Raw genomic sequence first — 15,045 nt, forward strand, 5'->3', positions numbered from 1 at the left:
CGACTGACGTGGGGACTGACATTTTAGAGCTTAAACCCCTGCAGGGGTGAATGTAATGTAGAATAAATTCTTCAGACGTGTGACCAAGACCTACTTATCCAAGTCACAACTAAGTCTCAAGTCATTTGGTCCAAGTCTCAAGCAAGTTTCAAGTCATTTTTCCTTGCGCAAGTCAAGTCCAGCCGAGACAATTCTTTCGCCCCCAACATGTATCCTGTCTTTATGAACAGAAAAGACAAGGTATGAGTACCTGTCTATAATGATATTGTTGGTCAGTCTATCTGTTTAAACGTAGACACTGAAACCACGCCCCATCGAGGGAGAGGTGCAGTCTCTCAAGTGTCAAATACCACTAATCCTATACATACAAATACAAAATCAAAATCTGAAAACCAATAATTGCTGTTCTTCATTGTCCTGATTTTGTTCTGAAGTTAAAAATAGAAGATGAGAAAATGGTATATTTGCTGCAGGGAGGGTTTTGGCTCCATGGGCTCCCAGGGAGCAGGGCGCTGTTCCGGCTCCTTATGTGCCCGGGGAGAACCCCGCTCTCCAGGCTTCTAATTGGCTGTAATAGATCACATCACATCACCCCAATCCTGGCTTCTTCTCCATTGGCTCCTTGTTTGGGTCCCAATCTATTTTAAGATTTTACTGACGTTTAAAGCACGCCTGAGTCTGACTCCAAGCGGCATAAAATATATATTTGACCCCATATGAGCCAGTGTGCAGCCTCAGATCCTCAGGCAGAACCTACCTGGCTGTTCCAAAGTCTAGACTTTAAACTAAGGGTGGCCGTGCCTTTTCTATTGGTCATCTTGACTTTGGAACCGCCTGTCTGAGGAGATATGGCTTTTAGGATCAGTGACCTCTTTTAAATCACTTCTCAAACGATAAATGGGCTTCGTCTTGTATAGCGCCTTTCCAATCTTGTGAGCACTCAAAGCGCTTTACAATACCACCCTCACATTCACCAATTCCCGGCAGCGTCAACAATGGCGCAAACCTGCTCAGCGAGAGCAGTTAGGGGTTCAGTGTCTTGCTCAAGGACACTTTGGTGCTGAGGAGGAGCCGGGGATCAAACCAGAAACACTGATTTACTGGGCGACCCGCTCTGCCTCCTGCTCATTTTATGTGATATCGCCCCCTTTCTGCACTTTTTTTTCAATTTCTTATCATCTTGTATTTATTTCGTTATTTGTTTGTTTGGGGTTTTTTTGTTTCGTTTTTATTGTCTCTTTGCCTGCCTTTTCAGTTTAATTCATTATTTAAATTCCGGTTTATTAACGTTCCTCTGCCTTTTAAATTCCCGATCTGTGCACTCTGCTTTAATTCATCCGTCAAAGCACTTTATTGTTATCAGTGAGAGTGAGGTCAAAGGCATCATTTAAAAAACACATTCAGAGGAAACGGCAGGAAATAGGGAGTACAGAGAGTGAGGAGGTGACATTCGTGTAAAAGAATCCAACGGTTGGGACAACGCGGGTGGGTCGGTGGAAACAGAAACAAAGTGGAAAGTGTCATAGCAAGGTAAGATGAGACCACACCGGTTGAAATAGCTCTCTGCTCATGATGGACAAGCACGGATGGAGGCGGTGACCAGGGAACAGGAGAGAAAGGTGATGGGATCATTGTGGAAGTTATCAAAGCGTCAGGTTTAACACTGCAGTTCACCCTCCAGACAGGTCGGTGGCGGAGACGCGCCATTAAAGTGGTTTGCCAACCGCCATTAAAAGGAAGAAGAAGAAGGAGAAGAAGGAAGAGGAAGAGGAGGTTGAGGCTGAGGCTGAGGCTGAGGAGGGTGATCAGTTATATGTTTTTGCACAGACCTGGATTATTGAATGTGGTTTAGTGGTCATGAAGATGTGTGGACTCAAAACGTCAGGCTTGTAGGTGGAGGCAAAACACGTAAAAGTTGTTCGCCAACCGCCATGTAGTGAGAGGAGAAGAAGAGGAAAAGAAAACAATGGCCGAGCAGGTCCAGCGTCTCGCCGTTCCGCTCCAAGAGCGACTCGTTGCTGCGGTCGAAGAGCTTTTGTTTGTCTGTGAAAAGGTGAAAGTAGGCGAAGACGTGAGAGTGTTGTTGAGCGAGAAACTGGCGGCACCAGGCAAAGACACGGTCAGACATTTAGAAGAATCTGTGGTGGATTGTGAGAGCGGACTGGGGCGCTCGGAGCAGCAGCTCTGCAGGCTGCACGAACTGCTGGATTCAATCCTGAAGCCTGAGGTCAAGCTACACAGAGCAGGTCTGTAGGTAGAGGGACGCCACTTTATTTGGATACGTCTGTCTGTTATATATCCCGTATCCGTCTGTCTGTCATCTTTATCCTGTATCGGTCTGTCTACTACCGTTTTCACACCAAAATTAGCCCGCTAGAGGTAGATCCGATCACCCCCTATCCATGCCTCATTCGCAGGAAATAATCATCACGAGTCCACGAGCCATGCCCCGTTCCTCCGCGCCCCGTCCTCTCACTGTTTTTATTGTATTTTTTTGATGGGAGGAGCGGGGCATGGCTCTTGCTATTGTTCCCCGCCATCGGGACACACGGAGAGCCGTGTCCGGACGCGGACGATTAACACATTTTATATATTTATGATTCCCGTTATTTTAAATTCCTCATAAAAATATTATCCCTGTGCATTTTGTAAGATTCTGTAACAAAACATCATGTGCATCAGAACTTTTAAGCCGTGATACCTCAACCATTGTGTAACTTTTACTAAGATCTTGAAAACAACACTTGCGTGTCCACTCCATAACTGTTTTGAGGAAAAAGCATTGTGTAATGATGTTTTTTGAGGCTTTGGTGGTGCTGAATGTTTGACTATCAAAGAGCCCTCTCACCTCAGCTTGGACACACTATCCTAGTTTTCTTCACCGACTGTGTGTCTCTGTTGCAGTCTTGCCTCCAGACCCCCGGCAGCATTGTGTCTGTAAAGAGGAGCTTCCCCCTGAGCAGCCGGAGCGGAGCACACGTCTTGTCAAGGAGGAGCCCGAGCCTCCACACATTAAAGAGGAAGAGGAGGACTTCTGGAGCAGTCAAGGGGCTGGTATCAAGTTCCCGTCCCGTCCCGTCTCCGTGAAGGGTGGAAAAGGCGACGAGGGTGCTCGAGGTTTGTGTGCTGTCATTAGTGATTATTTCTTGTGCTGCACTTGACTCAGAATTTTGTCAGTCGAATCTGAACAGTGCACGGTCAGGGGCGGAGATATAGAAGTAGGTTATTTTATTTTTATCCTGTTTCCTCATGTAACGAAACAAGCAATGGCGTGATGGGGACACGTTCTCCGTCGCCCCTTTTTCCTACCGGCTAAATAAAGTAATTTATTCTGGAATATGCGACTCATTTAAACACTTTACAGTGTACACTGTACTCCTCACCGACCGAGTTCCGTTCCTAGGACCAGGTCGTTAAGTGAATTGGTCGATAAGCGAGGACCCGTGTTATTTCACGGGAAGGGGGCGTGGCCATTGCGAACGGTAGTGTAGTGAATACTGACAGACTGCGGGAACGAGGCTGAAAATGGTGACGCGCAATGAGATGCTTGACGCTGAGACGCTGCGCACGGCCGTTAAACAGGTAGGTCGTTAAGTGAGGAGTACCCGTAGTTGCTTTGTTATTCTCCAGCCATGATTATTAAAAATAATGTCGGGAAATAAGTTATTGTCTTCTTTTTCCCCACTAGGCTTGGGCGATTGGACAAATTTATCGACAAACAGCAATTGCCCATTGATTAGGTCCATTGGCAGCTGTTTTTTTTTTTATTGTTTTTTTTTTTTACTATTTGTGTCCTTTTTTTTTGTTAATTTAATTATCTTTAAAGCACAATTCAACGCTTGCATGAATAGTAACTTTGTCTCTTTCTTTGGTTCGATTTAGCTCTGTTCAGATATTGGGGGAATAATGTGGTGGTGCAGAGCCCACTCAGATTCACCTGTTACCGCGGGTTGAGGGACCAGTCCCGGGAAAGCCGACGCTGACCAGGATGGACTTTCTCCGTGATATTTACACAATTTGATCCTTTAATTTTTTTATTTTGCTATCCTTTCAAAACACCTAATTAAGCAATAGTTTTAACCAAACCTCACCACTGCAGCCGGTGACACCCGGTGATCAGTCCCAGGCTGTGTTTTTAATAACGGCAAATGACTTATTTTACGCCCTTCGGCTTGCCGGTTGCGTCCTGTTTAAAACCAAAATAATCCTGTGTAAGATTACAGAGGAAGAGGCACATCTGCTCAGGGAACCCCCACCCCCAGAACGTGCCTTCTATCAAAGAGGACACACTTCACAGTTTTCTACACTGACTGTGTTTCTCTATTTCAGTGATGCCTCCAGACCTCCAGCTTCTCTCTGTCTGTAAAGAGGAGCTCCCCCCTGAGCGGCAGGAGTGGAGCCCCAGCCTGGGCAAGGAGGAGCCAGAGCCTCCACACATTAAAGAGGAAGAAGAGGACCTCTTGACCAAGTTCCCATTCCTTCCTGTCTGTGTAAAAAGTGAAGCGCAAACTCTGTGGTCCCAGCTTCATCAAAGCCAAACTGAGGAGAACAAAGAGGCAGAACCTCTAGCCAGCACCTCAACTGAACAGATAAATCCAGAAACTGGTGGAGAGGACTGCGGAATATCACAAGCAGCTGGGAGCTTGGTTTCGGCTTCTGCTTCACAACCAACTTGTGATGACGAGCTCCGCTCTTCAGACTCTTCTGAAACTGAAACTGAAGAGAGTGATGAAGATTGGAGCGAGACCAGAGAACGACAGTCTGGTAACGTTTTACTGTTTTCTCCTACCAGTTTGTGCAGTTTAATGTCCACATTGCCGGATGACTAGATCAATGTCGGCAGGTTACGATATCCTCCATATTGCAGAATTTAAGAATAATAAAACAAAATTATATAAACACTACATACATTCAGAATACAAATTACATTTTATGCATTTTCATGCATAAATGGGTTAAGTGAGAGGTTTATCTCTTCTGTCTACTACAACCATTTTCTCAAGGTGCAGTGCTTGACAGGTTTTTTACTTGACATCCTAAATTATTCATACCCTCCCTGACCTTTCTTTGTTTTCCATACATTTCTTTTTTCTTCTTTCTTTCTTTCTTTCTTTCTTTCTTTCTTTCTTACTTGAAAATAATCACACAGGATTCAAAGGACTGTATCACTGTCAACAGTGTGGGAAAGGATTCAGACAATCAGCGCATCTCAAGGTACATCAGCGTATTCACACAGGAGAACGGCCGTACAAATGTCAGCTGTGTGGAAAAGGATTCAGTCAATCAGGAGATCTCGAAAGACATCAGCGTATTCACACAGGAGAACGGCCGTACAAATGTCAGCATTGTGAGAAAGGATTCAGACAATCAGGAGATCTCGAAAGACATCAGCGTATTCACACAGGAGAACGGCCGTACAAATGTCAACAGTGTGGGAAAGGATTCAGTCTCCTCGCCCATCTCAAGACACATGAGCGTATTCACACAGGAGAACGACCGTACAAATGTCAGCTGTGTGGGAAAGGATTCAGTCAGCCAACATCTCTGAAGAAACATCAGCATACTCACACAGGAGGATGGCCGTACAAATGTCAAGAGTGTGGGAAAGGATTCAGTCAATCAGGAGAGCTTGAGATTCATCAGCGTTTTCACACAGGAGAAAGGCCGTATCGATGTCAACAGTGTGGGAAAGGATTGAGTGGACCAGCTCATCTCAAGAAACATGAGCGTATTCACACAGGAGAACGGCCGTACAAATGTCAACAGTGTGGGAAAGAATTCATTAGATCTGCTCATCTCAAGATACATCAGAGGGTTCACAGAAGATAATGGAAATAAAGTGTGTTTTTATTTTCTAGTTTTAATTTTCTTTCTTTGGAGAAACGGTGAACTTTTATGCCGGATGGCGGAGGACGGATCACTTTATGCCACTCCAACTAGGATGTTGCGCGTGAGTCTTCACATAGCGTTTGTGTGGAAAGGACCACAGTGAAGGGCACCAAGCCAGTATATGCATATAGTTAGAAAAAAAAAAATTATTCTGGGATTCTCAGCGTGAAAAATTTGAGGTGTCGCATGTGAACTGGTGTAAGTACCTCGATCTTAAAGTTAGAATGTGCCTGTCTACTTCCTGTCATCCACAGACTACTGCCTTACAATGTCTCTGTGGAAGGAAATCCCTCTGTGTGGAAGTTCCCAACAAGGTTCCATTCAAACAGACTGTACTCGGCATGTCCCTCAAAGGCATTTCATCAACTTTAGAAACCTTTGGGACTTAAATAAAACGGACATGTTTCAGAACCATTGCTCTGGAGCTGCAAGTGAACTTCATGTTTGATGACACAAATAGGGAATATGTTTTCGACTGAAACGGGGGTGGACATTTTAGAGCGAAAACCCCAGCAGGGGTGAATATAATGTATTATAAAATCTTCAGACATGTTACAAAGTCCCTCTAATCCAAGTCACCTGTCTAATAATGATATTGTTGGCCAGTCTGTCTAACTATTCAAAAGGTATGACAATGAATTGAATTTGTATTGAAATTATTGATATTTAGTAAAATAACTGTAAACAAACAGAAAACAAATAACTTTATAAAAGCTTATTTCTTAATTTATTCTGAATCCAAACAATATTCCCACCCCATCACTTTTAAACAGTGAAGTACTGAAAGCCAGACTACAACATCAAACATTGTTACATTCCGCCCCTGTCCATCTGTCTGCCTGTTTGCAGAATATCTCAAAAGGTTATGAACAGATTTGCCCGATTTGATTGAATTACATTTTTGAATCCTAAAGTGGTGACTCGGGGTACAGTCGCGGCTGCCATGGTGATCTGATCATACTGTTTATGTGTGTAACCAGCGGGAAGGTAACGAGTGCTTCTCGTTGAAAGAAAGATATGGTAGCGAGGAGTTGGAGTGACAGGGTAGTCATCCAATCATGACAATGGTCAGTGTGCGCTCGCATCCCAGGTTACATTACTTACTTGTAATGTGAACATTGACAATGTTGAACATTTAAATTTTTAATATTCGGGCTGTGCGATATGACGATATATATATTGATCGATAGATATAGATATATCTACATTAATGTCAATCGATATATATGTAAGTCGGTAGAAAAAAAGTATCGTCGTGTGTGTGTGGGTGGGTGGGTAGGTAGGTAGGTAGGTATATGTATAGATAGATATGTGTACAGACGTCGTCAAATGTGTTGGTACCCTTATAGCTCATTGAAACAATGCTTCATTCCGCTTGAAAAGTGAAAAAATTAAAAGCAATTTTGTCATGTATACCTGAATGCGTTTGGTATGTCATAGTGTAAAGCAAAGTGTGGGAAAAAAACTGTGAAGAAACAGACAAATAATTCTATAATATAATTATGGAACCCAGAAATCTTGAACTTGAACGACATTCTAAAATAGCCTGGACAGATTCGTTGGTACTTCTTAGAAAAGATTATAATTCAGCCTATTTAAGTAGAGTAAAGTAGTCACTCTGCTGTTTGGTATCATCGTGTGCACCACACTGAACATGGACCAGAGAAAACAAAGGAGAGAGTTGTTTGAGATCAGAAAGAAAATTAAAGACAAGCATGTTAAAGGTAAAGGCTATAAGACCATCTCCAAGCAGCTTGATGTTCCTGTGAATACAGTTGCAAATATTATTAAGAAGTTTAAGGTCCATGGGACTGTAACCTTCCTGGACGCGGCTGCAAGAGGAAAATTGACCCCAGATTGAACAGAAGGATAGTGTAAATGGTAGAAAAAGAGCCAAGGACAACTTCCAAAGAGGTACAAGCTGAACTCCAAGGTGTAGGTACATCAGTGTCTGATTGCACCATCCGATGCTTTTTGAGTGACAGTGCACAGGCTCCATGGAAGAACATCCAGGAGGCCTCCACTTTTGAAAGAAACATAAAAAGGCCAGACTGGAATTTGCTAAAATGCATATTAACAAGCCACAATGCTTCTGGGAAAATGTCCTTTGGACAGATGAGTCACATCAGCTCTATGTTCACAAATGAAAAAATGAAGCTTTCAAAGAAAAGAAAACCATACCGACTGTGAAACATGGAGGAGGCTCGGTTATGTTTTGGGGCTGCTTTGCTGCGTCTGGCACGGGGTGCCTTAAATCTGTGTAGGGCATAATGAAATCTCAAGACTATCAAGGCATTCTGGAGCGAAACGTACTGCCCAGTGTCAGAAAGCTCTGTCTCAGTTGCAGGTCATGGGTCCTCCAACAGGATAATGACCCAAAGCACACAGCTAAAAGCACCCAAGAATGGATAAGAACAAAACATTGGACTATTCTGAAGTGGCCTTGTATGAGCCCTGATCTGAATCCCGTCGAACATCTATGGAAAGAGCTGAAACATGCAGTCTGGAGAAGGCACCCTTCAAACCTAAGACAGCTGGAGCAGTTTGCTCAAGAAGAGGTAGCCAAACTACCTGTTGACAGGTGCACAAGTCTCATTGAGAGCTACAGAAATCTCTTCATTGCAGTGATTACCTCTAAAGGTTGTGCAACAAAATATTAGGTTGACGGTCCGATCATTTTTGTCAATGCCATTTTAGAATATAATTGATCTCTTCAGCAATCATTGCTTTTTAGAGAATTGCTCTTCAGAGAAAATCGCTTTTAATTTAATCACTTTTCAGGAGGAATTAATCATTGTTTCATTGAGCTGTAAGGGTCACGTCTATAAGTATAGGTGTGTGTGTGTGTGTGTGTGTGTGTGTGTGTGTATATATATATATATATGTATATGTATGTATATATGTATATGTATGTGTGTATATATATATGTATGTGTTTGTGTATGTATGTGTATTGTATGTATGTATATGTATGTATATATGTATGTATATATGTATGTACTGTATGTATATATGTTTATATATACTGTATATATGTATGTATGTATATATATGTATACATATATGTATATATATGTGTATGTGTGTGTATATATACACACAGTACGTGTGTGTATATATATATGTGTATATATGTATATAAACTATCGAAACATATGTTTGAAGCACAGGATTGTTGAGAAAGATTATAGACTCATTTTGCCATAACTGGGTAGCTTGTTAAAGGTTTCATGTTATCTGGGAAAGATACTCATCTGTGCCGGACTCCAGATGTTTTTTTGCCACAGTATGTTCAGTCCAACTAATATAGTAGCCTGTAATATGATATGTAAATTGTTGTGGAAATACTAGAACATGTATATTGCAAAATAGCAGAGTAAATGATACGGTGATAGGACAGCGGTAAACTCTGAAATAGTGATACAGCTGTCTATGCCCGTACATTTGTCCGGAGGGAGTTCTTATACATACAAAGAGTTGGCCGTGGTCTTGTAACCACGCCCCTAAATCTGTGATTCGCCTGAAAAATACTGAGCGGTTACAGTTCGGGCACTTTCACAGTTCACAATGTTATGGTGCAAGATAACTATATTGGAGCAGGCACGCACAGCTGGCAGTTGTTTTTCCTTGCCATGAATGTCTCTTTGTTACAGAGAATCGGAGAAGCCCTGTCGGAGGTCAGTAAGCAGTAGCTGCGAACGGAGAGGAGTGTTCTGGATGTCTCAAAACGTATGCACCTGGCTTTACTTTAGCAACCAAAAGTGCTGGTGTGGGCGAACATCATATTGTCGTATCTGTACACGCAAATTGGAGGAGAGTGGAGTGTGGTACGGCCTTCAGGAGCTGGAGAATATCAACATAGACATAGCTCGAGCGGTAGCGTGATCCTCCTAGTTACAGTATGTGAGCATACAATAGGTTGTATGAACGAAGCATGTGAACATTAGTTATATGAAGAAAGCATCAATCATTTTATTTTTCTATCATATTCCTCCCTTTTGTTTCCGAATGGAACAAACACCTTAAAGAAAATGCAATAATGATAATAACGAAAGATGTGTTGTGTGAACATGATGACTAACGCATCGTATAAGTAAGGGGTGATCATGATTAGACACAAACCTCGTCTTCTGGATGTGGTGTAGGCGTGAGCTGCTGTCATTTATGTTCTGCCATGTGTTCCACGGTTGGGCGATCAGCAAGGCGATGGTGATGAGGAAGGTGATCATACAAACATGGATCAGCCATGTCTGTATGATCGACGCGGGTGGGTCGGTGGAAACAGAAACAAAGTGGAAAGTGTCATAGCAAGGTAAGATGAGACCACACCGGTTGAAATAGCTCTCTGCTCATGATGGACAAGCACGGATGGAGGCGGTGACCAGGGAACGAATGCAGCTTTTAGTTTGTTTTACACACTGTTATCGGGAGTGGGACATGTTTAAAAACATCCACATGAAGAAGGAGTAGAATTGAGCATCACACATATTTAAAACGACCTACGGGTACAGGAGAGAAAGGCGATGAGATCATTGTGGAAGTTATCAAAGCGTCAGGTTTAACACTGCAGTTCAGCCTCCAGACAGGTCGGTGGCGGAAATGCGCCATTAAAGTGGTTTGCCAACCGCCATTAAAAGGAAGAGGAGGAATAACCATAATAAGTCAAATGGACCGTGTACTGTACTTATGTTTTTGCACAGACCTGGATTATTGAATGTGGTTTAGTGGTCATGAAGATGTGTGGACTCAAAACGTCAGGCTTGTAGGTGGAGGCAAAACACGTAAAAGTTGTTCGCCAACCGCCATGTAGTGAGAGGAGAAGAAGAGGAAAAGAAAACAATGGCCGAGCAGGTCCAGCGTCTCGCCGTTCCGCTGCAAGAGCGACTCGTTGCTGCGGTCGAAGGACTTTTGTTTGTCTGTGAAAAGGTGAAAGTAGGCGAAGACGTGAGAGTGTTGTTGAGCGAGAAACTGGCGGCACCAGGCAAAGACACGGTCAGACATTTAGAAGAATCTGTGGTGGATTGTGAGAGCGGACTGGGGCGCTCGGAGCAGCAGCTCTGCAGGCTGCACGAACTGCTGGATTCAATCCTGAAGCCTGAGGTCAAGCTACACAGAGCAGGTCTGTAGGTAGAGGGACGCCACTTTATTTGGATACGTCTGTCTGTTATATATCCTATATCTGTCTGTCTGTCATCTATGTCTTGTATGTGTTATCTATATCCTGCATCTATCTGTGTGCCCGTCTATATCTTGTATCTGTCTGTCTGTCCTGTGTTTGTCTGCCATCTATATCCTCCGTCTGTCTGTCTGTCTGTCGGTCGGTCTATAACCGTTTTCACACCAAAATCAGGTTTAAATAAACCCGGGTCAACCCGCTATAAAGGTGTAGGTCAGGGAGGACGCCTTCCCCACTCCCAGCAGAAATGCCGCTTCGAGGTCACGGAACAGCTGGAAGAGGGGCGTGTCATGGCTCCATTGTGGTTGGGAATCAAACAGTAGCAACTAAAACAAGCAACGACCAAAAACCCGTAAAAACGTGCAAAACAAGGTTTTTGAGCCGTTCAAAAAAATCTTGAGAGAAGAATGGGGAGAACTCAATAATTAAGAGGGAAAGAGGAAACATATAAAATATGAATCCAAATAAGATGATAGAATGTAACACTTTTCTAATATGTATGGAGCAGACTGATGAAATCTGGATGTTTCACACATATTGACGCTAGGATTCAGTCGGTGCTTTATACAAATTATTTGATTTGCCTCAGATATTTTTCCATCGGCTACATATTTCTAAAACACCTGGCTACAAAATTGAGCTCTTCCTATAGGCAAGATAGACAGCTAGGCCGTGGAGAGGGAGCAATTGGGGCACAATTTGCGTTCCTGTCTCCCTCTCCGACAGTCCAGGCGATGCCCTGTTCCTCAGTGCCCCGTCCCCTCACTGTTTTCTGCTCTCACTATTGCTCTCCGCCATCAGGGCACACGGAGACCTGTGTCCGGGTCCGTGTCCAATGTGGATGCGTCACACATATAAAAATACATTTATGTTTCCGTTATTTTTAATTCCTGATTGAGATGTTATCCCTGTGCATTTTGTAAGATTTTATCTGTTTTATCCTGTCATTGTAATGGACACGGACTAGGGAAAAAAAAACCCACAAAAAAAACGACTGCACGACTTGAAGAATCTCAGTCTACTGATCTCAGTCGACTGATGATTGACTCGTCGACTTTCAGTGGGCAACCCTAGTCCTTGATATGAAAACGGTTGAGAATCACTGTGGCAGTGTCGGCGGCCACACGCCACCCTAGTGGTGTATTCAGAGCCCTCCGGCACAGAGACACGGACGTGGGGTTTGAGAAAACACAGTTGATTGGAGAGGGGGCTTGATACAAAAAGCCTCGGAGCCGATGGACACGTGTCATGACAATGGCTCCTCTCCTGAGAGTGTGTGTGTGTGTGTGTGTGTGTGTGTGTGTGTGTGTGTGTGTGTGTGTGTGTGTGTGTGTGTGTGTGTGTGGGGATGGGGGTTTTACCTGTTGCACGTCAGACCAACCATCAAGTGACAGGTATGCATCCACTCTGATCCTGGGCCCCAATTACCGAGACCCAGGACAGGTCTGGCTGCTCATACCACACTACCCCCACACCACAATCACAAAACTAGACCAGCTGTCTTAAAGTAATATGTTGTGTATTTGTGCATCAAAACTTTAAGCCGTGATACTTTAACAATTGTCTAACTTTTAATATCTGGAAAACATCACTTGCGTTTCCACTCCATAACTGTTTTGAGAAAAATCATTGTGTAATGATGTTTGTTGAGGCGGTGGTGGTGCTGAATGTTTGACTATCAAAGAGCCCTCTCACCTCAGCTTGGACACACTATCCTAGTTTTCTTCACCGACTGTGTGTCTCTGTTGCAGTCTTGCCTCCAGACCCCCGGCAGCATTGTGTCTGTAAAGAGGAGCTTCCCCCTGAGCAGCCGGAGCGGAGCACAAGTCTTGTCAAGGAGGAGCCAGAGCCTCCACACATTAAAGAGGAAGAGAAGGACTTCTGGAGCAGTCAAGGGGCTGGTATCAAGTTCCCATCCCGCCCCGTCTCTGTGAAGGGTGGAAAAGGCGAAGAGGGTGCTCAGCGGTCCCAGGTTCAACAAAGCCAAACTGGGGAAACAATGGGTGAGCAACTCCCGCTTTTCACTGTTTCGGTACAAGAGCAAATCCTTGCTGCAGTTGAAGAGGTTTTGTTTGAATAATCATTGTTGACTTCTGGATCAACTTTTCAGTTGCTCTGCTCGTCAGGGACAGTCCATTAAAAATATTGGGGATTTCTTTTGTGTGTGTCCAGTCGATATTGATTATTTCTAGGGCTGTACTTGACTTAGAATTTTGTCATTCAAATCGGATTTGGCTGTTCCATGCGACTGTGAACGGGGCATCGCTGGTGGGGGGGTGGGGGGGGGGGGGGGGTCTGGATCTCCTCTTCTTGGGAAAAGCAGAGTTGTCCTCCTCAATATCATCAGATCATTGTAATCATAACCATATCATTTTAAATAATCGCGGCTCTGGTTCTCTTGCTCTCTTGCTCCCTCCCTGACGATGCCAACTGCCCACAACCCGCTAACAATGGTTCGCCTGTGTTCGGTGCACCAAAACCGTGTTTTTGTATTCAAAGTCGTTTATTTTATTCCGTTTCCTCATGTAATGAAACAAGCAATGGCGTGATGGGGACACGTTCTCTGTCACCCCTTTTTTCCTCCCGGCTAAATAAAGTAATTTATTCTGTAATATGTATATATGATTAGACGAACATATCGGCAGCCGGCGATTGCTTTAGTCAATCGGAAGTTGTTTTTTTGGGCGATTTTTGTCCTTTAATTTTGCTAATTTAATGACCTGTAAAGTGCAATTCAAAGCATGGTTGAACAGGAACTAATATTCTGCATTGCTGCTTTTACCAACTCTGGTGCTTTTCTCCCCGTTTGGAGAAATCCACTAAAAGAAGAAATAAATCACCGTAAACCTGTTTCCAGGTCATTCTGAATTTTTCTGTTTCTTCGCTTTGGTTAAGCTCGGTTTAGATATTAGAGGGACAATGCCGTGGTGCAGAGCACACTCAGACACACCTGTTACCGGGGGATGAGGGGCCAGTCCCGGGGAAGCCGACGCTGCCTCCTCCTCCACGGAGCAGAGACGCAGACCAGGATGGACTTTCTGGCCCCCCCCAAACCTGCCTGCTATCAAAGAGGACACCCTATCCTAGTTTTCTTCACTGACTGTGTTTCTCTATTTCAGTGTTGCCTCCAGACCTCCAGCTTCTCTCTGTCTGTAAAGAGGAGCTTCCCCCTGAGCGGCAGGAGTGGAGCCCCAGCCTGGGCAAGGAGGATCCAGAGCCTCCACACATTAAAGAGGAAGAAGAGGACCTCTTGACCAAGTTCCCATTCCTTCCTGTCTGTGTAAAAAGTCAAGAGCAAACTCTGTGGTCCCAGCTTCATCAAAGCCAAACTGAGAAGAACAAAGAGGCAGAACCTCTAGCCAGCACCTCAACTGAACAGATAAATCCAGAAACTGATGGAGAGGACTGCGGAATATCACAAGCAGCTGGGAGCTTAGTTTTGGCTTCTGATTCAGAACCAACTTGTGAAGAGAAGCTCCACTCTTCGGACTCTTCTGAAACTGAAGAGAGTGATGAAGATTGGATGGAGACCAGAGAACGTCAGTCTGGTAACGTTTTACTGTTTTCTCCTACCAATTTGTGCTGTTAATTTCCACATTGCCGGTTGACTGGATCAATGTTGGCTGGTTACGATATCCTCCGTATTGCAGAATTTAAGAATAATGAAACAAAATTATATAAACACTAAAGACAATCCCAATACAAATTACATTTTATTGGCATGCATAGCTTGGTTAAATAAGAGGTTTAGCTCTTCTGTCTACTACAACCGTTTTCTCAAGGTACAGTGCTTTACAGGTTTTTTACTTGAAATCTTAAATTATTCATACCCTCCGACTTTTTCTTTGTATTCCATACATTTCTTTATTTCTTTTTTTCTTTCTTTCTTTCTTTCTTTCTTTCTTTCTTTCTTCCTTTCTTTCAGGAGAGAAATCCCAGTCGAACGAGACAGACTTTTCATCAAGTGAACTCAAAATTCA

The 15,045-nt window shown here is 43.7% G+C and overlaps 1 protein-coding gene across 1 annotated transcript; it reads left to right on the forward strand.

Annotated features, from left to right (window-relative positions):
* Nucleotides 1–1,790: 1,790 nt before the first annotated feature.
* Nucleotides 1,791–14,424, forward strand: LOC307241213 (uncharacterized protein; the record flags this gene model as incomplete). The annotated part of the gene is made up of 6 exons (XM_080015251.1): nt 1,791–2,246; nt 2,905–3,117; nt 4,330–4,764; nt 12,817–13,068; nt 14,185–14,323; nt 14,379–14,424. The coding sequence occupies exons 1-6, from the start codon at nt 1,967–1,969 to the stop codon at nt 14,422–14,424; spliced, it is 1,365 nt and encodes a 454-aa protein (XP_079871377.1). The 5' UTR covers nt 1,791–1,966.
* Between the last annotated feature and the right edge of the window lie 621 nt (nt 14,425–15,045).

The sequence above is a fragment of the Zeus faber genome, assembly GCF_960531495.2.
Source record: "Zeus faber genome assembly, chromosome: 15".
Lineage (NCBI taxonomy): Eukaryota > Metazoa > Chordata > Actinopteri > Zeiformes > Zeidae > Zeus > Zeus faber.